We start from the raw sequence: 23,579 nt of genomic DNA, 5'->3' as shown, positions 1-23,579 counted from the left end.
CAGCATGGCAAACTTATAATCTATTTCATGTGCTATCTAAAATTAAGAAAATTACCTTTTGGTGGTGGGTGTGGTGTGGAACTATAAACTGTCATCTTACAATCTTGTGACAAACTATTAACAACAAATAAAAATTACTTCTTTACTCACCAGGTCATTAGCTTGATCTATCGTAAAAACACTGTTGTTTACTCTAGTACCAACTTCAATCTGTGCATCAGCTAACGATGAAATAAGTTGTTTACATTCATTCTGCATTCGTGTGAATGGAACGGCAATTTCATCATAATACAAATGCTCTGAAAGGATATCAAGTAAACGTGGCTGCACAGCTAGGGTAACAGCTTTACATTCCTAAAATATAACAGACAACAAACATTTAGGGCAAATATATAAGCATGACTCGACAGATGCAGAAAAGCCTCGCTTGTAAATACAGAAATCTAAATTCCTATTTTAATTCTGAATCTATGTTCTGTTGTAGTACAGAACATAGTTGTACAAAGAAAAGTATCACACCCAAACTATCTAAAGTGTTAATATGAATGGCTACAGAACATGCATATGGAACTGTATTACTTTCCATTACATTTTGTCCCTAATTACTCTACTCTGAGCATACGTCATGTTTACATATATACAACACAGACTTCAAATATAACTGTAAAAAATAAATCTGTCAGAAAAGAACACTTAGCATGCACTAAAAATGTTAAAACTCATTAAGATTTGAACCCATAGCTTCACATGCCATAATGTAGAAATGGATATATAATATAAAAGCTACTTACCTGCCCCCAAATTTAACTAACCCTTCCTTCCCACTCTCTCTGGTTGTTGCTTGCCCCAACCAGAGGGGGGAATGGCCTCAGTGGCGAGCCATGAGGGGTTCTGTGGGATCTGGGTGGTCAGCCTGGGCTTCACAGAGTAAGTCCAGAGAAGCTCTGTGAGGGTCCAGAAACCGAACTGTCAACACTTGCTGCTGAGTCTGAGAGGCACAAAAACACATCATCACTGCCTCTCCAGAACACCCAATCCTGCCTAAAAACAGATGAGCCTTGCTTCTTTTGAGGCAAAGCTGGGGTTTCAGTTGCGATAGAGCATGGCTCAGTTACTTTTAGACATAGCTTTGACAAACTGCTAAGAGGCAGTAACAACAACTCTCACAGCAAGTGCAGACAGTTAAATTTCCAGAATTCCAGTCAATTAAGTAAACAAAGCCAGCAGGAAGGTTTTTCTTTTTTTAATTTGTAAAAGCAAGTCTTACATATATATATATATATATCCTTTAACTTTTTACAACTATAACATTCTTTCTTTAACTTACGCATGTTAAAGAAAGAATGAAAAAGCTACAAGGGAATGACTTATTTGGAAACATAAAAATTTTGATTTAAATATATTTTACTCTTCCTGTGACTAAAAATTCTGCCCTTGCTACTACTCACTCATACAGATAGATTTCTATTATTCATACCCATTTTTATAGTTTTCAGTGACATCTGAGAAATAGTGGAGTGAATAACTGACAGGTTATAGACTGGACATTATTTCAATAGGAACATTCTTTAACAGATTATAGGATCAAGAGCAAATATTAAATATAGGTACAGCTATTACTCTCAGGTATGAGACCCCAGAAGTTTCTCAAAAAATAAATAAGTGGAAGGTAGGAGCAAATGAGAGGGACATAACATTTCAATATAAAGTGGAATAATTTTCTGTAACTGTTGAATTCTTATAGAGAGAAAATATAATGAATCCTAACAACTAAATAGAAAAAGATTTTCTTAATTTATCTAAATACTTTTGGGACCAAATCTTACCTTTTGCAAAGCTGCCCATTCACAGATTACCAAAGCAACACTAATTCTCTGTAAGGCAGATTTGGAGTTCAAATGAAAGAGTAGCAACTGGCCAAGGGATTCGGCTGGTTTAATTTCTTGGGTTGCCACATTTACACCCGGATCACAAATACAGCAACAAAGTGCTCCCAACAACCTAATTGGAGAAATAAAGGACATGATAATACTAATTCAATGATACATGTGCTAGATCCCTATATTTATAGCTGCATTAAAAAAAAACAACAAAAAAAACAGAGCATTGACTGGATCTGGTTTATGGTGATGTGAGGGGCTGAACCTGGGACTTTGGAGCCTCAGGCATGAGAGTCTCTTTGCATAACCATTGCTATCTTCATAATAGCAATGGAGTAGAAGCAGCTTAATGCCCATCAAAAGATGACAGGGTGAAAAACTTGTGAGAAATAATCAATACTACTTTGCGATTAAAAAAGATGATATTGTGTCTTTTGGGACAATACGGATGGAACTTGACGCAATTATGCTTGGCAAGTAAGAAAGGAGGTAAAAGACCAACTAGCAGTGCTGCTTGCATGTAGAATATAGAGAACTGGAACACATGGACTTGCAAAAAAAAAAAAAAAAAAAACTGAAAATGAAAGAGGAGAAAGAAAAAGAGCTGGAAGAGAAGGCTAAGCCAAACTATCTCTGAGACTTAGTGAGAATATTAGTGGTGGGTGCAGAGTGGAACTATATTATTGTTATCATATAAGCAATCACTATTAAATCACTAGTGGAAAATGGTGTGTGTGTGTGTGTGTGTGTCCTCCTTTGGATCTTCAAACAAAGAGGTCTTTTTTTTCTTTCACATTTTATTTATTTATTTATTTATTTATTTATTTATTTATATTTTAAAAATTTATTTATTTTCCCTTTTGTTGCCCTTGTTGTTTAACATTGTTGTGGTTATTGATGTCGTGGTTGTTAGGACAGAGAGAAATGTAGAGAGGAGGGGAAGACAGAGAGGGGGAGAGAAAGACACCTGCAGACCTGCTTCACCGCCTGTGAAGAGACGCCCCTACAGGTGGGGAGCCGGGGGCTCGAACTGGGATCTTTTCGTCGGTCCTTGCGCTCTGCGCCACGTGCGCTTAACCCGCTATGCCACCGCCCGACTCCCATTTTATTTATTTTTAATGACCCAATGCACTGAAGGAGGAGTTGACAAACACAACAGAGGAAATAAGTAAATGACTTTTGAACTTATACTCACTTGGCTGCCATCATTCTGGCCCTCATAACCACAAAATCTCTAGTGGCAGGGTCTTCCATGACAGTGTCTGCACCTGCTATGTACTCCTGAAGTATTTCTTTACTCTGGCTTTGGCTTTGGCGTACCTTACCACCCGTTTTTTCCTCAATGGAAAATAAGAAAACAAGATTAGTCATGAAAATTTAGTTGGCAACATAAAAACTACTCTTATTTGTTGTAATTTTAGTAAAATACAGCTTTAAAAAATGTAATGAAAATCAGTATTCATTTTGTCAAAGTTCTAATAAAGTGATTTCTTCCTATGCTAGTAACACTTTTTTATATAAATTTCTTACATGGTTACTATATTAGCAATTAATTTTAAGCTAAGCATACAAACAGATATACTGTCACTCTATACTTACCTTGGTTCTGGCTTTTACTTCCAGCAACATATTTAAATCAATAGGTAAATGAGATGGTTGCATCATTAAACAAAGCCAAGCACCCATCCATGGACAAGCAGCTGCTACCACATACTGCACGGAAGCCTTGTTTAACAATTCCATCCAAACCTACAGAGTGTAAGAGGAGTATGAAATTCTTCAGTCAGTTAAAGTTTACTTTTAGACTACTGAATTTGGGGGGTGGGGACAAAGCAGAGATTACTCTATAAAGCAATATAAAGACATCATTGGATACTGTTTTTGGTAGGTTTATATACATATAAAAAGGTTTCTTTTAAAAGGACAGTGGCCAGGGAGGTATTGTAGTGGATAAAGCGCTGGACTCTCATGTATGAGGTTCCCAGTTTAATCTCCAACACTGCATGTGCCAGAATGATGTTCTGGTTCTCCCCTCCTCCTCTCTCTACCTCTTCCTCTCTACCTCTCTATCTCTCTCTCAAAAATAAGTAAATAATACAGATTTTCCTTCAATGTTTTATGAAAACAATTTGAAAGACAACTATAAGAGAATTGTCAAATTCTCCAGCTACTGAAATCGTTTGCAGTATATCACAAAGCTTAATACTATGCTATATTCAGTATGCACTTCAACACAAAATATCTCCTGATAAATATCTATGTTAAACGTAGAAAGGTAAGGGCTGAGTAGTGATGAAGAGGACCTGGGTTCAATTACACAGTCTACACCTGCAGGAAAGAAGCTTCACAGATGATGGGGCTATGTTGCAGATATTTTTCCTTTATCTCTCTACCTCTACCTCCCATCCTCTTATCAAAAATAAAATAAATTTAGGAAGGGCAGTATTCTAACAAATTAAAAACAGTACAAGTCTTGATTCACAATAATACTCAATAAGGTACCTACCTTTCCTTTTAATGTCTCTAACATTAAATGGACTAGAATCAGTAGTAGAAATTACACCACCATTAATCCAAGGCTGTTAACAATGAATAGTTTTAGAGGGTCAATGATTCAAGACTAACTCAGCCGACTTCAAAGATAAAACAATGCCACTTGGCCTGCTACCATAAATGTTAAATATGGCTCCTTCTCAAACATTCCAACAGATATTGCTTGTCTCATCATATAGATCCATAGATTTTAAAATTTCTTAGATCATTTTTTTGTTTTAGCCTTCAGGATTATTGCTGGGGCTCAGTGCCTGCATCACAAATCCACTGCTCCTGAAGGCTGTCGCCCCCCCCTTTTGTTGCCCTTCTTTTAATCATTGTTGTGGTTATTATTGTTGTTGTTATTGATGTCATCATTGCTGGATAAGACAGAGAGAAATGGGGGGGTACAGAGAGGGAGAGAGAAAGACAGACACTTGCAGACCTGCTTCACCACTTGTGAAGCAACCCACCTGCAGGTGGGGAGAGAGGGGTTTGAACCGGGATCCTTACGCTGGTCCTTGCTCCCCGCACCATGTGCACTTGACCCGCTGCACTACCACCTGACCTCCCCCCTTAAATCATTTCTAAGTTTTGAAGATCCACAACTAACAGTAGAACAATGAAGATACCTGCCAAATCACTGAGAATAGGAGTACAAATACAATCACTGTGTACCTTAAGAATGAGGTCCAGAATTTCTTGGCTGCTTTCTAAAACACAAAACTGAAAAATGTGTCGCAGCATATCAGACAGGATAGGTATAAGCCATGATGAAGAGTTCTAGAAGAGGGAGGAGAAAAAAAGCTACAGCATATCATTCCTGGATTTCAGTTTACTTTAGAAGTTTTAAATCAAACAACATCAGTGTTACTATGAAACAAACTGTCTAGGGCTTGGGTGATGGTTCACCTTGTAGAGCTTAAGTGTTCCTGTGCATGAGGATCCAGGTTCAAGTCCCTGGTCTCTACTTGCAAGGGGAGAAGTTTTACAAGAAGTGAAGCAGTGCTGCAGGTGTCTCTCCCCTTTACTTCTCTTTCTCCCCCTGTTTCTCATCTTTTGTTAACAGGCAAAGAAAAAGGGGAAAAAAAAATGAAATGACCATCAGGAATGATGAAGCCACCAAACCCCAGCAACAACCCTGGTGTGAGAGAAAAGTAAAATAAATAAAAGACTGCCTAGTCTTTATTTGATCAAAGTCCTTTGATAAATTATGTTAAGATCCTGAAACAAAAGTACAATATTTATTATTGCAATGATCTGGAGAAATTAAATGGCATATAGTTGCTGGAAAGCTAGAGAACCCTGCTAAGTAACAACACTTAAATTTTATTTGACATAGTGATAACAACAACAAAAGGTAAATAATTTAACACTAGCCTCCCATAATTTTGTTTCTGATTTCCCCCCATATTTATCAACTCTCTTAATCCATCCCAACCCTGTCATTAGAAATCCAAACAACTGGTGTGGAATGACAACCCTTCAGCTTCATCACTCAGGTGAGACCTTTCCTTTCATAGTATTCTCTAATTCCATCCCAGGTGGTTTACTTCCTAACAAAGTCCCAAAACCAAGATATAGACCAGGTTCCAGGAGATAGAGCATATGTTCACACGTATCCATAAACCAGGGCAAATATAAACCTGAAAGCAGTAGTACACTAGAGTTTGCAGTGAGTACCGCCCAACACTTTATCTCCACTATTCCATCCTTTGGGTCCATGATTCTTCAACAATTTGTTTGGCTTTGTATGTTAACTCTCTTTTCAGGCCCCAGGTTCCAGATGCCATCAGGATGCCTGCCAGGGTTCCCTGAACGGAAGACCCCACCAATGTTTCCTGGAGCTCCGCTTCCCCAGAGACCCATCCTACTAGGGAAAGAGAGAGGCAGGTTGGGAGTATGGATCCACCAGTCAACGCCCATGTTCAGCAGGGAAGCAATTACAGAAGCCAGACCTTCCACCTTCTGCAACCCACAATAACCTTGGGTCCATACTCCCAGAGGGATAGAGAATGGGAAAGCTAGTGGGGAGGGCATGGGATATAGAGATTGGGTGGCGGGAATTGTGTGGAGCTGTACCTCCCCCATCCTATGATTTTGTTAACGTCTCCTTTCTTAAATTAAAAAAAGAAAAAGAAATCCAAACAACTGCCTATAAATTCCAAAGCCACATCTATAGAGGAAGATGTTCTCTCTCCCTCTCTCTCTACATATATATGTACATATAGTTAGTGCCGTATAAACTAATAAGCTCCTTGAACTACACAAACTTTTATTACTCTACTAAATTCCACTATCTAATCACAAAAAAAGACAACCAGGGAGGAATGAATAGAACACAGGCAGATTACAGAATGAGCTATGCTGTATGATACAATAGTAAATATATGTCACAGTATACATTTGGCAAAAATCTGTAGAATGAATGTACATGAGCATGAAAGAAAATGTAAGCTATGATCTTTGATAATGATGTGTAAGTGGTGGTTCATTCATAAAAAATATACCAATCTGGTTCAAGGTAAGGAAAGCTATGCTTGGAATGGAGGTGGACAATAGGGTATCTCTATACTTTTAATTTTGAAGAGAACCCAAAACTATTCTAAAAAATAAAGTTTACGGTTGAGTATGGACCAACCTGCCAACTTAAGAAGACATAACTCCACTTTATGTACCCTAAAAAGAACTTTGGTCCATACTCACAAAGGAGTAAAGTATAGGGAAGAAGGCCAAAAGGCTCTGTATCCCAATGCCATCGTGACCAGAAGTGTTTGTCACCAGGAATCTTGTTTCTGTACTACCACTGAAAGGGAAGCGAATCTGGAAAACACCAAAGGAAATCAGGCACTGTTTCCTTTGTTAGACAGGAGAGGATAAAAAGAAGGACACTTGGAAATAGTACTAAGTGTAGATGTAACTTGAAAAGGAAGAGGGGCCACATAGAATGAAGTACAAGGATTGGAGCAAGGATCCAGGTTTGAGACCCCACCTCCCCACCTGCAGGGGAGTCGCTTCACAGGCAGTGAAGCAGGTCTGCAGGTGTCTTTCTCTCCCCTTCTCTGTCTTCCCCTCCTCTCCCCATTACTCTCTGTCCCATCCAACAACAACAACAACAACAAAAAGTAAAAATGAATGCCAGAAGCAGTACATTTGAGGTGCAGGCATCAAGCCCCAGAAATAGCCCTGGGGGCAAAGAAAGAAAGAAAAGAAAGGAAGAGAAGACAAGAATGGGTAAAATAGATATAGATAGTTACATCTTCGATCAAGGGAGAACCACTGCAGGTTCTGTCGGAGGAGGTAAAGACTCAGAACTCTGGTGGTGGGAACATTATAGAATTATGCCCCTATTATCTTATGATTTTGAAATTCAATATTAAATCACTAATAAGAAAAATAATTTAAGAGCAACATTTTCCCTTTTGATTTAAGAGACAAACAGCATAAAAATAAACCTCGAATAAGCACTGATATTGAAATGCAGAGTACATTATTCATTTGATTTAGATCTGTTCAAATAAATTTGACTTTTATATACAAAAAAATAAAGTTCACAAGAAAAATAAATAGAAAGCAAATAAAAATTCAACAAAAAAAATTCACTGCTGAGTAATTAGATCAAAAATCATCTTAAGAACTCTTTACTTGTGGTACAGGAGGTGGCACAGTGGATAAAACATTGGACTCTCAAGAATGAGGTCCTGGGGTCAACCCCCAGCAGCATACGCACCAGAGCGGTGTCTAGTTCTTTCTCTCTCTCCTCCTGTCTTTCTCATAAATAAATAAATGAACAAATAAATCAAATGTTTAAAAGTAATAAAAAAGAGGGAGCCAAGCGGTAGCACAGAGGTTTAAGTGCACATAGTGAAAAGCATAAGGACCAGCTTAAATCCCGGTTTGAGCCCCTGCCTCCCCACCTGCAGGGGAGTTGCTTCACAGGCAATGAAGCAGGTCTTCAGATGTCTATCTTTCTTTCCTCATTTCTGTCTTACCCTTCTCTCTCTCCATTTCTCTCTGTCCTATCTAACAACAACAACATCAATTACAACAATAATAACTACAACAATAATAAAAATCAACATGGGCAACAAAAGGGAAAATAAATAAAATATTTTAAAAATAAAAAATTTAAAAAAGAACTCTTTACTTGAAAAATGCAAATTCTTAAATAGTATAACATTAAATCTGGTAGAATAAACTCCTCACCTACTTCCTATTACAGTTCTCTCACTCACTCCAAAGCCAACCTTATCAAAGCAAGGACTGCAAAACCTGAATAAGGGCAAGAGACTGGCATACTTTAATGATGACTCTTTAGTCACTATCGGGCCACCCCATCAGCTGGGGGGCCCTAGTTGGGGAGTCTTGAGATTCCCAAACAGACAAGATGGGCCTAGACCTTGAATAAATCCCACTCTCCATTGTTATCAGTCATTCCTACCAGAAACAACACAACAGACCCCTCCGTGGGCCGCCACATGACCTTGCCCTTAACATGGATCAACCATGGTAGACAATGTTCCATTCTCTGAAGGGAGGCTGGACAACATACTCTACCTTCCACCTGAGGAAGATGGTTCTTCAATTTGGAGCAGCTTGGAACGTTCCTGCTCATGACCACAGAGTGTGAGGTCAGATCTACAGGGATGCAGAGGTCAAGAAGGCTCCTGAGCTGAATATGGGCCCCAGATCAGATCAGATGGGATTTACAGTCAACAATATTTATACACCCTTCCCATGTTTGGGAGCTACTCTCTTCCCTGATCCAGTTTTCTGGGTTTTTTGATCCAGTTTTCTGGGTTTTTTCCTAGCTATGACATCATCTCCCCAGACAATAACTTGGGTCCACCTGCATATAAGATGTCAGGCTCAGAAAAAAAAACAACACTAATATAGTCATGGTCCCTTTGGAGTATAACTAAAATAGGCCTACTAAATATCTACAAAAGAGAGACCCTCCCCCCAAAATCTTCATCTGCACTATTCCAGCCTTTAGGTTCATGATTAGTCAACAATTTGTTTGGCTTTATATGTTAACTCTTCTGGTGGTGGAAATTGTGTGAAGTAGTACCCCTCTTATCCTATGGTTCTTGTCAGTTTCTTTTTATAAATAAAAATTATAAAAAACAAAATAATAAGTAAACAAACAAACACAAAAAATCTGGTAGAAAATATTGAACTTCCAACTTCTGCACTCTAATAATGATCTTGGGTCTATATTTCCAGAGGGGGAAAAAAGGTAAATAATAATGATAAAGAGTAGGGAAGTTCCTAATAGAGGAGATGGGATGTGGAACTCTGGTGGTGGGAATTGTACCCCTCTTATCCTATGGTCTTGTCAATTATTATTAAATCAGTAAGAGAAGAGAAGGAAAGGAAAGGGGAAGGGAGGGGAGGGGAGAGGAGAGGTGAGGAGAGGGGGAGAGGAAGGGAGGGGAGGGGAGGAGAGGAGAGGAGAGAGGAAAAATTAAATACTGGATCGGGACCAGGTGGTGGTGCATTGGTTAAGCACTCACATTAAAGTACATAAGGACCCAGGTTCAAGATCCTGGTCCCCACCTACAGGGGGAAAGCTTCATGAGTGGTGAAGCAGGACTGCAGGCATCTCTGTCTCTCTCTTCCTCCCCTCTTGTTTCTTTCTGCCTATATCCAATAATAACTAAATAAAAATATTTAAAAGATAAACAAAGAAAATATTGAATTAAACTCAGTTAACAATTATAGGACACAGGAATAATATGTATGCATATCCTCTTAAGATATGGTTACAAAAAAAGTAACTCACTATTAGCACTGTTTTAGAAGATAACGGTTTGATTTCACATGTTTGGCTCAGTCTGTCTCTTTTTAACACTGAATGTTAGTTTTATTTATTTTCATTAATTCTGCACCTATTTTTCAGTAGGCACAGATATAGAATGATAACGCTAATTCTGTTGCTTTTGTATTTTATTCAGGCCTTTTTTAAAATTTAACTTGACTAGTAGTTAAGATAGAAACTGAAAACAAAACAGAGGTACCATAACAGGTATGAGGTTCATCTTTCACTTGAGACGTAAAATAACTTCATATTCAGAACTGAGGAAACAGTCAACAGAAACTTAAGTTTTTTGTCTCCATGCACAATTAAAAACTGAAAAGTGGGAGCTGGACAATGGTGCACCTAGCTGAGTACACAGTATACAAGGTCCTGGTTCAAGCGTCTGGTCCCCACCTGCAGGTTGGAAGCCTCATGAGCAGTGAAACAGTGCTGCAGGTGTCTCTCTCTCCCTCTTCACTCTCAATTTCTCTGTCTCTATCCAAAATAAATACAAATATTTAAAAAATAAACAAGGGGGAGTCGGGCTGTAGCGCAGCGGGTTAAGCGCAGGTGACGCAAAGCACAAGGACCGGCATAAGGATCCCGGTTCGAACCCCGGCTCCCCACCTGCAGGGGAGTCGCTTCACAGGCGGTGAAGCAGGTCTGCAGGTGTCTATCTTTCTCTCCCCCTCTCTGTCTTCCCCTCCTCTCTCCATTTCTTTCTGTCCTATCCAACAACAACAACAATAATAACTATAACAATAAAGCAAGGGCAACAAAAGGGAATAAATAAAATAAATATTTAAAAAAATAAATAAATAAATAAACAAACAAGGAAGCAGGCAGTGGTGCACTCAGTTGAGCAAACATGCTACAATGTGCAAGGACCTAGGATCCCCACTTGCAGGGGAAAAGCTTCACAAGCAGTAACGCAGGGATGCAGGTATCTTTTTTTCCCTTTCTATCTCCCACTTCCCTTTCAGTTTCTCTTTGTCTCTCTCTCACAAATGATAAATATTTAAACTGAAAGTCATAAAGATCTGGATCCTAACTGAGTCTGTTATTGTGGGCTGTGCAGTCATGTGAGCTTGAGTAAGTTTCTTCATGTTTTAATATCTGTTCCCTCCCCTGAAAAATAGGAAAGGCTGTACACACCTCATGCATAGCACTCACACTAGTTTTTAATATAAAGTAAGCTCTCATTAACTATCTTAACCACAGAATATAAAAGTTAAACACTGGCAGAAAATAATTCCCAGAGAAGGAAGTACTAATTATCATGCTGACTATCTGTTCTCTCTGTCTATTTTCCCTCCAATAAGTAAAATTAAAACATAGTAAGACATGGAAGGGAGCAAAACAGCTCACCTGGATAGTGTTGCACACAACCCAGGTTTGAGCCCGACCTTCACTGTACTGCAAACGTTGGTGCTATGGTACCTTCCCCTAGAGCCTCCCCACAAAAAAAAAAAAAAAAAAAAAAAAAAAGCTTAGAGCAGTGAAACCCTGGCAGGAGGGTGGGGTGGAATGTAGGAAACTATATTTAATTTTTGCTATATGAAAGAAGTCAATCTAAAAGACCACATATTTATATGACTTCAACTATGACATATTATGGAAAAGATAGAGTGTGAAGACAATAAAAAGAGAAGAGGTTGCTAAGGGGTTTGGAGGGAGGAAACAAGAGATGATAGTTAAAACAGGCATTTTTAAGACAATGAATCTAATCTATGATACTGTTAACAGTGAAAGTGTATCATGCATTTCAAAATTACATAATATATAATATAAAGAATGAATCCTAATGCAAATTTTATTAACTCTAGTTAATAATGCACTGATAGTTGCTCATAAAATAAACACACTACACCAATGTAAGATGCTAACAATGAGGGAAACTGTGAGGGGGAATATTATGGAAGCTGTGTGTAGGCAGAATGATTAAATAGCATAACTTTCATCTCCATTTTTATTTATTTAAACCTAAAGCTGCTTTTCCAAGTGAAATCTATTATTATATATATATTAGACATTTGTTAACTTCAAGAGGCCCATTCTCTTAGTCCACCTGAATGAAAAAGCATCCTAAGAGTGATGAAATCATACATGTATGAGACCACACACACACACACACACACACACACACACACACACACACACACACCCCATAGGCAAACACCACAAAACTAAAAGAAATGTAAAAATTAAGAACAGTCCGTGACAGTTTTGTCACATCAACACATGTCTGGTCAACTGAAAATTAAACAGACCAAGTTTTTATCTTACAAGACTGATTAGACAAAAGATAATGCAAACAAAATTTAGATATTGACTTGCAGAAGTGTGACCATATCATATCACAGATTTAAATAGTGCTACATAGACTATTTCTAATTTACAAAGAAAGATTAATTAGTGAACACAAGAGACATTTACCCATATTATACCATATCCATTTATCCTTGTTGCTACTTCCCTAAATTCTGGGATTTTGTTTGATCTACAGTGTTAATTTGAAAATAGATACATGAAATCTTTTATAAACAGGACATGAACTCCTTAGCTCATCAGAGTTCATTCACATACTGTTTTTCCTGAATGATCTATGTAAATATTTCAGAATTATTATTATCTGGACGACTGAATTATACTATCCCTAGAAAGTACCATACTTTTAAGTAACCTTTAAGAGAAGACAAGTACTCAGCAATTCTATTGTTAGTCTTTAGAACTCATACTGTAGAACTTACAATGTACTTTCTATGCCACGGTGAGTTCTGCCAAACATTCAAGTGTAAACTACACAGAGCATGCAAAGACTAAGTAACAGGTCTCCGTAAGCAAGGAACTAATTCTTCATTTGAAAAATATCTAGTGAAGGTCTCCTATGTATTAAAACACCATTATAAGTGTTGGGAACATAATCTAGAACAAAAAAATTACAACTGCCCACATAGTGATACTCCTATGTGTGTAATTAATCACTCTACTACTGCTAGGAAGAACAGCATTCTTCTAATCTTCTAAAAGGCAAACTAGTAGATTTATTCCATTTATATAAATGTACTTACACACACACACAATAAGATTAGTAGACATAATTATTAATTCTTACCTGGTCCTGTGTTGATAACAATGTAAACAGAGTTTCCAATGCTGCTCTTCGAACTGATGATATAGTGTGATGCAAAAAAGGCCAGACACGTGGAACTAAAACTGTGAGTGACTGCTGAATACTAAAAAAGACACAAGTTAATCTTATTAATTCTCAGTTACAACTCCATCAATACATTATCTAAATACCATTACTGCATGGACCAAGTTTTTTTGATGAGAAAATTATAAAAATATTGTAAAAGTTTTATATGGAGATTCATTTAACCCTAATTCAAGACTATTGTTACAGCACCAGGATAGCCCACGCTATTTTGTCATAAAGAAGAGCAAAAATATTAACACTAGTGCTTTTCTATATAGCACTGCCACAAATGGCCCTTAAAAATTAGAATTCTCAGGAGTCGGGCAGTAGCTCAGTGGGTTGAGCGCACATGGCGCCAAAGCGCAAGGACCAGCATCAGGATCCTGGTTCAAATACCCAGCTCCCCACCTACAGGGGAGTTGCTTCACAGGCAGTGAAGCAGGTCTGCAGGTGTCTATCTTTCCCTCCCCCTCCTCTTTCCATTTCTCTCTGTCCTGTCCAACAACAATATTAACAACAGCAATAATAACTATAACAACAATTAAAAAAAACAAGGGCAACAAAAAGGGAAAATAAATAAATAAATAAATTAGAATTCTCTAATACAACTGTCCTTAGCCTCAATCAGTCCTTACTCAGGAAAACAGGTATGTATCTTAGCTAGTGGTTAACTTACACACATTTCTAGATTACTAATCCTTATTCTTTGATTGCTAAATCATTCAGTGGGTAACCACGATATGCTTACAATTTCTATCCCCTTTGGAGGGTCATCTCTGTCACATATCAACTGAGAAAGAGGAGGTGATATGAATGGAACATTAAAGTAAAATTAAGCAGACTCTATCTTCCTTCTCATACAGTATTAGATTTTAAAATGGAGATGCCAGCAAAACCAAACTGTCTAGCAATTCGGACCATTGGATCCCTGCCACATTCATGACTTGTTTTTGAATGTTACCTGGAACTAGGAAATGACTGTGCAAGTACTTCAAAGATATTCTTCTATTTTTAAAAAGGGGCAGCAATACAAAGGAAGGTTAGTATAACCACTTGGTGTTCTTTCATGGTTCTCCTCAAGAAACAAACCTTTTTTTATTGTTGTTGTAGTTATTATTGTTGTTGTTACTGATGTCATTGTTGTTAGACAGGACAGAGAGAAATGGAGAGAGTAAGGGAAGACGGGAGGTGGGAGGGAGAGAAAGACAGACACCTGCAGACCTGCTTCACTGCCTGTGAAGTGACTCCCCTGCAGGTGGGGATCCAGGGATTTGAACCAGGATCCTGATGCTGGTACTTGCGCTTTGCACCATGTGCACTTAACCTGCTGTGCTACCACCCAGCCCCCATAAAGTTATTTATTTAGGATAGGTGCCGATAAAGTAAAAACTACTCCATCTGTTTTTGGGGAGTTTTTTTTTTTTAAATCTTATTTCTTCTTTTTAATTTTTTTTAAATCTTTATTTATTTATTGGATAGATGTGACAGCCAGAAATTGAGAGGGGAGGGGGAAATAGAGAGGGAGAGAGACAGAGAGACACCTGAAGCCCTGCTTCACCACTCGTGAAGCTTTCCCCCTGCAGGTGGGGACCAGGGGCTTGAACCTAGGTCCTTGCACACTGTAATGTGTGCATTCAACCAGGTGTGCCACTGCCTGGCCCCGGGAGTTTTTTTTTTAAATAGTTTTTAAGGAACATAGACATAAACTCCTTTATTATTTATGGCTGCTTTTGCACTACAATGGTAGAATTGAGACTTCTCAACAGAAATCATACAACCCACAGCACCTAAAATGTCACTATCTGGGCCTTCAGAGAAAAGGCCTGCTATTTGGGCAATACTAAACTCTTTTATTTTACAGCTAGAGAAAAGCTTGCACACATAATATCTAATCCCTAAAGCTCTTGTTACGAATAAGACATCTGAACATTAGTAAAACTCATCTATGTACTTTTTAAAAATATTTTATTTTTTTAACATTTTATTTATTTATTAATGAGAAACATAGGAGGAGAGAGAAAGAACCGGGCATCACCCTGGTACATGTGCTGCCGGGGATTGAACTCAGGACCTCATGCTTGAGAATCCGATGCCCTATCAACTGCGCCACCTTCCGGACCACACTCATCTATGTACTTCTACTTCAAGTTTTCACTTGCTTTTATTAATTCATAGGCAAAACTGCTATTCCATCTTGACTGACTAGCCTAAATTTAACAATGAAGTACATCATTATTTCAAAACTGTTTTATAAATTTATAATTTTCACTGGAAATAGTTTCAGCCATAGTGCCATTAATCACTTATAATGTGAACATTCACAGAAATTCATTCACTAGGCTAAGAACAGTTAGTAATTTTCTCATTTGTGATGTTTTTTTTTAAAGTTGCATACAAGTTGTTCCTTCAATGTTCCCAAGAATACTATTAACAGAAAAAATATTCAGGAACCAGTCTAAAAGTATAGGAAATATACTGTATTACATGACTATGTTCTTCCCTTATGTCTAATTACTCATCATGAGCAAGAGCTAAAACATGCATCACAAAACAGAAGTTCGGAAGAGCAAGTCTTGGTAAATCAAACACTAATGTTCAGTGACAATTCTATTAACTAAGTATTGAGGCTGAAGTTCTATATTCTTAATCTAAAGGTGAAAGTAAAATGTAGTGATGATATTTCTTAAGTGAATTTATTAAGTGAATAGATGAAGAATTATATAGTCAAAGTTAAGACAGGGTTAAAGAAATGAGTTGATTCTTTCTCCAAAATCTGTTGACAAGAATAAAGAAAAGTCCTCCTAAAAATAGAAGTCACTGGCATTCTCCTTCTTCTTCAAGGTGTTAGACTACCATATATATTTTTTATATTTACTTATTTATTTCCTTTTGTTGCCCTTGTTTTATTGTTATAGTTATTATTGTTATTACTGATGTCATCGTTGTTGGATAGGACAGAGAGAAATGGAGAGAGGAAGGGAAGACAGAGATGGGGAGAGAAAGACACCTGCAGACCTGCTTCACCGCCTGTGAAGCGACTCCCCTGCAGGTGGGGAGCCAGGGGCTCGAACCGGGATCCTTATGTCAGTCCTTGTGCTTTGCACCATATGTGCTGAACCCGCTGTGCCACCTCCCGGCTCCCGACTACCATATTTTTAGGCTTGCTTGTCTAGAAACGTTTTTTTTTTTTCAACTTTATTTCACTACCTCGAAATAGTTACCTGCGCTGAGTGGCAGTGCACCTGGTTAGTGCACATTACCGTGCCCTTCAATTTCTCTCTGTCCTATCAAATTAAAGGGTTTTTTAAAAAAATATTTTCAAAACATCAAAAATAACAGAAGGGTTCAGTCAGTGGCACACTTGGTTAAGTGAACACAGTATGATGCATGGGGACCAGGGTTCAAACACCCACTCCCCACCTGTAGGGAGAAGCTTCACAGTGAAGCAAGTCAGCAAGTACCTCTCTTTCTCTATCTCCCTTTCCCCTCTCAATTTCTATCTGTCCTATCTAATAAAAAAAAATTTATATATATATAGATATATATATATATATATAGAAATAGTTACCTGCATTGTTGGACCTGAGGATAAGTTAATAAAGATGAAAGAAGAGTCATAATACTATTTGTTGAAGCTGTTAGGTCATCTAATTCCAGAAGAGCATCCCATAATGTATTTACAATGAACGGTACCTAGAAGATCAGTCATCAAGAAAACAGTTGCACACAAAATTTTCAGAAGTTCTATCAAACTGTATCCCAAGAGACAATACTAACAACATACCTCCAGTGGTATTGAACAGTACTGACTTTGAATGGCATTAGAAAGGAAAGAGACACTTGAGTTCCTGTAACAACCCCATTCATTTTAATTTCTTTTTTTTTAAATTTTTTATTTTTTAATATTTATTTATTTATTGATTCCCTTTTGTTGCCCTTGTTGTTTTATTATTGTAGTTATTATTGTAACTGTTATTGATGTCGTTGTTGTTGGATAGGACAGAGAGAAATCAAGAGAGGAGGGGAAGACAGAGAGGGGAAGAGAAAGATACCTGCAGACCTGCTTCACCGCCTGTGAAGCGACTCCCCTGCAGGTGGGGAGCCGGAAGCTCGAACTGGGATCCTTACTCCTTGCACCACCTGCAGATTAACCAGATGCACTACCACCCACCTGACTCCCTTCATTTTAATTTCTTTCAACTCTACTTTGGCACTTCCTTTCCTAACTAGGCTCGAGCTGGTCAGGAGAATTCAGGAAATATGATAATCAATACTCTTGTTTATGTAGAAAGAAAGAAAGAAAGAAAGAAAGAAAGAAAGAAAGGAAGGAAGGAAGGAAGGAAGGAAGGAAGGAAGGAAGGAAGGAAGGAAGGAAGGAAGGAAGGAAAGACAATTCAGACACATAAGACATGGTCTATCTAGCTTAAATACATTTAAAGTGATGGTGATCATAATTCAGAGATAAATTTAGTTTTTAAATGTTTGAAGCACTGTTTGATGGACAAGGTGGGGGTACACCTGGTTGGGTGCACATATTACAGCATGCAAGGAATAGGGTTTAAGCCCCTAGTACCCACATGTAGAGCGAAAACTTCACAAGTGGTGAAGCAATGCTATCTAGGTCTGTCTCTATCACTCCCTCTACTTCCTCCTCAATTTCTGTCTCTCTCCAAAATAAAAATTAATTTAAAAAATAATACTCTATGCTGTATTTCAAAATGGACACTTCCTGCTTTTGATAATACAATGGGAAATCTGAGACCTAGAAAGATTCACTTCAAAAGAGATAGCCAGATTAAAAGTACAAGACAAACGGCATCAAAACAAATGAAAAATCTCATACTGTTTAAAAAGCAGGAGGAATATAAAAATGACTGGTTTCTTCTCAAAAAGTGTCCTGCATATTCTAAGCACAAAGGAGAAAGATTAAACAGACAAGATTCATTCTACTCACAGGCAGTATGTAAACAAGATCACATGCATCTGGGGATTGTCATAAGAAAAATAACAAATGAAGGAGAGAAAGGAGGTGCTGCACACCTGGCTGAGCACATGTTACAATGCTCAAGGACCTGGATTTGAGCCCCCAGGCCCCATCTGCAGGGGGAAAGCTTTGTGAGTGCTGAAGCAGGGCTGCAGGTGTCTATCTCTCCCTCTCTCTCTTTTTTCAATTTTTTAAAGATTTTATTTATTCATGAGAAAGATAGGAGAGACAAAGAACCAGACATCACTCTGGTACATGTGCTACCAGGGATTGAACTCAGGACCTCATGCTCGACAGTCCAATGCTTTATCCACTGCGCCACCTCCCTGGACCACTCTCTCTCCCTAACTCTCTCCCTCTCAACTTCTGGCTGTTTCTATCCAATAAATAATAATAATTAAAAAAAAAAAAAAAAAACTTTTAATGCTTGTCCTAGTATTCTATACCTTAAATGTAAATAAGATCTACAAAAAGCATATGTAAAAATATTTACCTTCTGTGTCTGCAAATACACAAGGCTTTCTACCACAGGTACTAAAGATGCTGCTGCAACAGCTCTGACGTCATCATCAAGGTCCTGGAGTCCTTCAATTATTCTAGTTAAAACTTTGGGCAATAGAGTATTAATTACATCCTGTAAAAAAGTATATCAAGACATTAATTCTTTTGTAGCACAACTGCATTTTTATTAAATCTGTCATATGAAAGTATAAAACCCATTATTTGGACTCTATAGAATTCATCCTACTTATAACAACATAGCAGTGTTAAGTACTTCATTATTCACTATTAAGTGCTTTATTATTCACTGTGAATAAAATCTTCATGTTTTGAAATAAAACTAAAATAAGTTCCTGCATGGAAACTCCTATTCTTCTTGTGGTCCTGGAGGTGGTGCAGTGGATAAAGTATTGGACTATCAAGCATGATGCCCTGAATTCAATCTCCAGCAGCATATGTACTAGAATGATATCTGGTTCTTTCTTCTCCTATCATTCTCACTAATAAACAAAACAAAAATGTAAAACACACACACACACACACACACTACTTCTATTCTTGGTTCCTATTTCTCATTCAACCCTCTGACAACCCAAGTGGGTATGATATAAACAAAGAAATAAACCATTTCTGCCTGCTTCACACTGTTCCTATTCTCTTTTCAGTATCTCCAATAGAATCAGCTTTCAGAGGAGACACCTATGATCTTAAAAGAAATCTAGAAAAGTAGTCTTTCTATGAAAAGGAAGTTTTCTGAACCTAACCCTAGCTTACCATCTGTTAGTTTATTATTGGTGCACCACTCAGTGTTTTGGGTTTTTTTTCCCCCCTCTCCTTTGATAGAGGCAGAAGTAGAGAGAAAAGAGAGAGACTGTTTCACCACTCAGGGACCAGGTGCTTGAACCTGTGTCCCTGAATATGTTATTAAATTGTTATTACCATCATCATTACCTCAAGAATGCAAATTTTGGGACTGAATTGGTGGTGCACCTAGTAGAGTGCACACATTATAGTGCACAAGCCTCTGGTCCCCACCTGTAGGGGGGAAGCTTCACAAGTGATGAAGCAGTGTTGCAGCTATTTTTCTCCCTCACTATTTTCCTCTTCCCTCTCAATTTCTGTCTCTCTCCAAAATAAATAAACATAAATATGTTTAAAATAATGCAAATTAAAGGACTGGCTTATTTGTAACACTAAAGATCTAGTGGCATTTTCCATAATTAATAGAAACAAAGAAGGAGAAAAACATTTCCGTATAGACTGAAAAGATATGTTTACCTGACGAACTGCCAAGGCATATTTTATTCCCAGCAGACCTCCATGTCTAACTTCCCACTGCTCTTGTGTAAGTAATTTAAGCAGGACATCCACAGTCTTATGAACTCCTGTCTCATTCATATGTTTTAACACCACACCTAATGTTTGAGCACAAGTTTCACGAACTGGTGCCACAACCTACAAACAAATACAAAATGATATGATTAAAACTCCCACTCATTAAAAAACTTACTTTGTAGAATTTTTAAATCTTCTTAGTGGAAGACTCCCTTAGATACTTACTTCATCAGAAACAAAGTCTCCAAATCTGTCTAATGCAAAAACACAAAGGAGTCTAATAACCAAGTCTTCTAACCACTCCTGATGCTGCTGAATCATCTGTCAAAACAAACATTTATTAACAACAAAGAGGACACTTTATTGTTTTTCAGACAGAAAGGTTAATAGACAGTGAGAGAAGAGACCACAGCACTGAAGCTTCCTTAGACACAGTGAGAACTGGATCCAGCACATGGCAAAGCAGCACACTATTTAAGCTGAGTGCTATCCCTGATCCAAAGATGACATTTTGTACTAGGCTCTGGAGTAATATTTATATAGAAAACAGGAAATAAAATATTGGGACAGATTACTTTAGCTGTGAGAACAATAACTAAAACATAAATAAATACTATTTGAGAGATGATGAGACACCAGTGCGGTGCTATGTTACCCATTTTACTAGTGACCAAATCTAGGGTCTCAGACAAGAGAGTCCTGCTAGTGGCTAAACTACCTTCCTAGCCATTCATGTGCTATCTTCAATATTAACCACATCCTCTGATTATTAAATCCAAATAAATCAAACAAATTTGAAACTTAAAATTTTATTGAAAAGAGTAAGGGCGAAGGAGAGGGATAGAATGTACATGCACTTCACCCTGGCATGTGGGTACTGGGAACTGAACTCGAGCCCAATACTTTATCCACCGCACCACCTGCCAGACCACCACCCCCTACAAAATTTTAATTCATGAATTCTATTATGCTGCTATATCCAAAAGAAATCAAGCTATTCTGACTTCATCTATATCTGTCAATTACCTAGTATTTATTTTGTTAGAGACAGATTCACCTGCAACACTGCTTCACCACTTGCAAAGCTTTCACCTTGCAGGTGGGGACTGCGGGTTCGAACTTGGGTCCTTGCACACTTTAACGTGTGCTCAACCAGGTGTGCCGCCACACCAGCCCAATATATTTTTCTTTAACTCATTCTTCTTGCCTATAGGTTTTTCCTTATTCTTCTCACTTTTGCCTTCAAATTCAATTTTCTACATTTATCTCTCACTTTTACTTCATGACACACACTTTTTACTTTGCTACCTTGGAAAAACTGGCCAAATTATGAAACCTGATGATAATCACACCTTTACAACACTTACCTCTTCAAAAGTGCTATCGCCCATTTTACCACCACTTTTCCCATGTGCTTTAAGAATTTCCCGAAGTCCAGTGCCTGCACCATGTCGAACCTAAAAATAACCAAGAAACAAGTGTTAGAGGTTAAATGCTTAAGAAAATAAGTTTAACTTTTCTTTAATATGAAACAGAAACACTGGGCTTTGTTCCTCCCTTGGCCACCAAGGTTATGGCTGGAGTCAGTGCATATAAGACTCCACTATTCCCAGCAGCCATTTTGAAAATTCAATTTCAAAAGAAAGAGAGAGTGGAGGGGGGGAGGGGAGAGAAAGAAAGGAAAAGAAAGAGAACATTTAATTTCTTGGGGCCAGGTGGTGGGGCACCTGGTTGAGCACAACGTATTACAATGAGCAAGGACTCAATTTTGAGCCCCCATCCCCACCTGCAGGGGGAGAGCTTTGCGAGTGGTGAAGCAGTATTGCAGGTGTCTCTCCACCTCTCTATCAGCCTCTCCCCTCTCAATTTCTGGCTGTCTCTATCCAATAAATAAAGGTAATAAAAAATGTTTTTTTAAAAAGAAAAAATTTAATTTCTTTTTTGATGTTTGCTATCAGGTGAGAAACAGAAAGCGGGTGGGAGTGAGAGACATGATTCCTTTTCATTGCTGGGAATAATGCTGGATATAAAAAGATGGTAGAAATCCAACAGCCAAGTGGACTAACAAACAGCAAGAGACCGAGAGAGAGAGAGACACCTGCACCACTGCTTGTGACACATCCCTTCTACCCTGCAGGTGTGTAAACTAGGGTTTGAACCTGGATCATCTCATATGGTAATGTGCATGCCCTACCAGGTTAAGTCATCATCCAGCCCTGAATATTAGGCTTTTTGTTGTTGTTGTACCAGGATTATCACCAATATTTAAAAATATATAAATTCCAAAACTGTCAGTGTGAATTTTAAAAGGAAGACAATTCAAATAAAATATCGCCAGTGATAAGGGTCTAAGGAATATAATTCAAATGATTCACTGTATACCCTTTGTCTTCTGCAGTGCCATCTGGAAAGGAGGGAACAGGAAGCTGACACTGCACCCACTTATTCTAGACTGCTTTTTAGTTAAGACTTTAATATCTTTCAAAATATTACAGTAATGTACAGTAAGGCACAGAATTATTATAAAGGTATTCCACAGCAGCTGTTTATTATTGTGTTAAATACCCAGAAACAACTGGGAGAGAATGATTTGAGACCAATTTTCAACTTTAACTAAGAAACTTCACTTTCATTTTTTCATATACTGGCACCTGTTCAAGACTGTCTTTAAAATAAAGTATTTCTCCCGGTTCGAACCCCGGTTCCCCACCTGCAGGGGAGTCGCTTCACAGGCGGTGAAGCAGGTCTGCAGGTTTCTTTCTCTCCTCCTCTCTGTCTTCCCCTCCCTCTCTCCATTTCTCTCTGTCCTATCCAACAACAATAATAAATACAACAATAAAACAACAAGGGCAACAAAAGGGAAAAAATAAATAAAATAAATATATAAAAAAAAAACACACAACAGTAAAATAAAGTATTTCTGGGGGCTGGGCGGTAATGCAGCGGGTTAAGCCTACACAGCACAATGCACAAGAACCGGCAAAGGATCTCTGTTTGAGCCCCCCGCTTTCCACCTGCAGGGAGGTCGCTTCACAATCGGTGGAGCAGGTCTGCAGGTGTCTTTCTCTCCCTATCTTCCCCTCCTCTTTGTCCTATCCAATAACAGCAGCAATGGCAACAATAACAAGGGCAACAAAATAGGGAAAATGGCCTCCAGGAGCAGCAGATTTATAGTACAGGCACTGAGCCCCAGTGATAACCCTAGAGGCAAAAAAAAAAAAAAAAAAAAAAGAAGTATTTCCGGGGGGAGATAGTAGTGCAGCAGCTCTGACACACACACACTACAGTGTGGTGTGCAAGGATTCAAGTTCGAGCCCCTGGTCCACACCCGAAGGGGGAAAGCTTCAC

The 23,579-nt window shown here is 38.2% G+C and overlaps 1 protein-coding gene across 3 annotated transcripts in view; it reads right to left on the bottom strand.

Annotated features, from left to right (window-relative positions):
- BTAF1 (B-TFIID TATA-box binding protein associated factor 1) overlaps positions 1-23,579 on the bottom strand; it is a 106,250-nt gene that overhangs the window by 39,599 nt on the left and 43,072 nt on the right. For all 3 annotated transcript variants that reach the window (XM_060191933.1, XM_060191932.1, XM_007516800.3), the window contains exons 9-19: positions 21,599-21,688; positions 20,457-20,552; positions 20,175-20,351; positions 18,889-19,029; positions 16,980-17,104; positions 13,328-13,448; positions 5,091-5,195; positions 3,480-3,629; positions 3,076-3,218; positions 1,827-2,001; positions 151-354 (exon numbers count right to left, since the gene is read on the bottom strand). In XM_060191933.1, coding sequence (XP_060047916.1) covers positions 151-354; positions 1,827-2,001; positions 3,076-3,218; positions 3,480-3,629; positions 5,091-5,195; positions 13,328-13,448; positions 16,980-17,104; positions 18,889-19,029; positions 20,175-20,351; positions 20,457-20,552; positions 21,599-21,688 — 1,527 coding nt within the window. The remainder of the gene's footprint in view (positions 1-150; positions 355-1,826; positions 2,002-3,075; positions 3,219-3,479; positions 3,630-5,090; positions 5,196-13,327; positions 13,449-16,979; positions 17,105-18,888; positions 19,030-20,174; positions 20,352-20,456; positions 20,553-21,598; positions 21,689-23,579) is intronic.

The sequence above is a fragment of the Erinaceus europaeus genome, chromosome 1, assembly GCF_950295315.1.
Source record: "Erinaceus europaeus chromosome 1, mEriEur2.1, whole genome shotgun sequence".
Taxonomy (NCBI): Eukaryota; Metazoa; Chordata; class Mammalia; order Eulipotyphla; family Erinaceidae; genus Erinaceus; species Erinaceus europaeus.
Note: the sequence above shows the minus strand (reverse complement) of the source record. Positions and strands in the feature narration are given on the sequence as shown.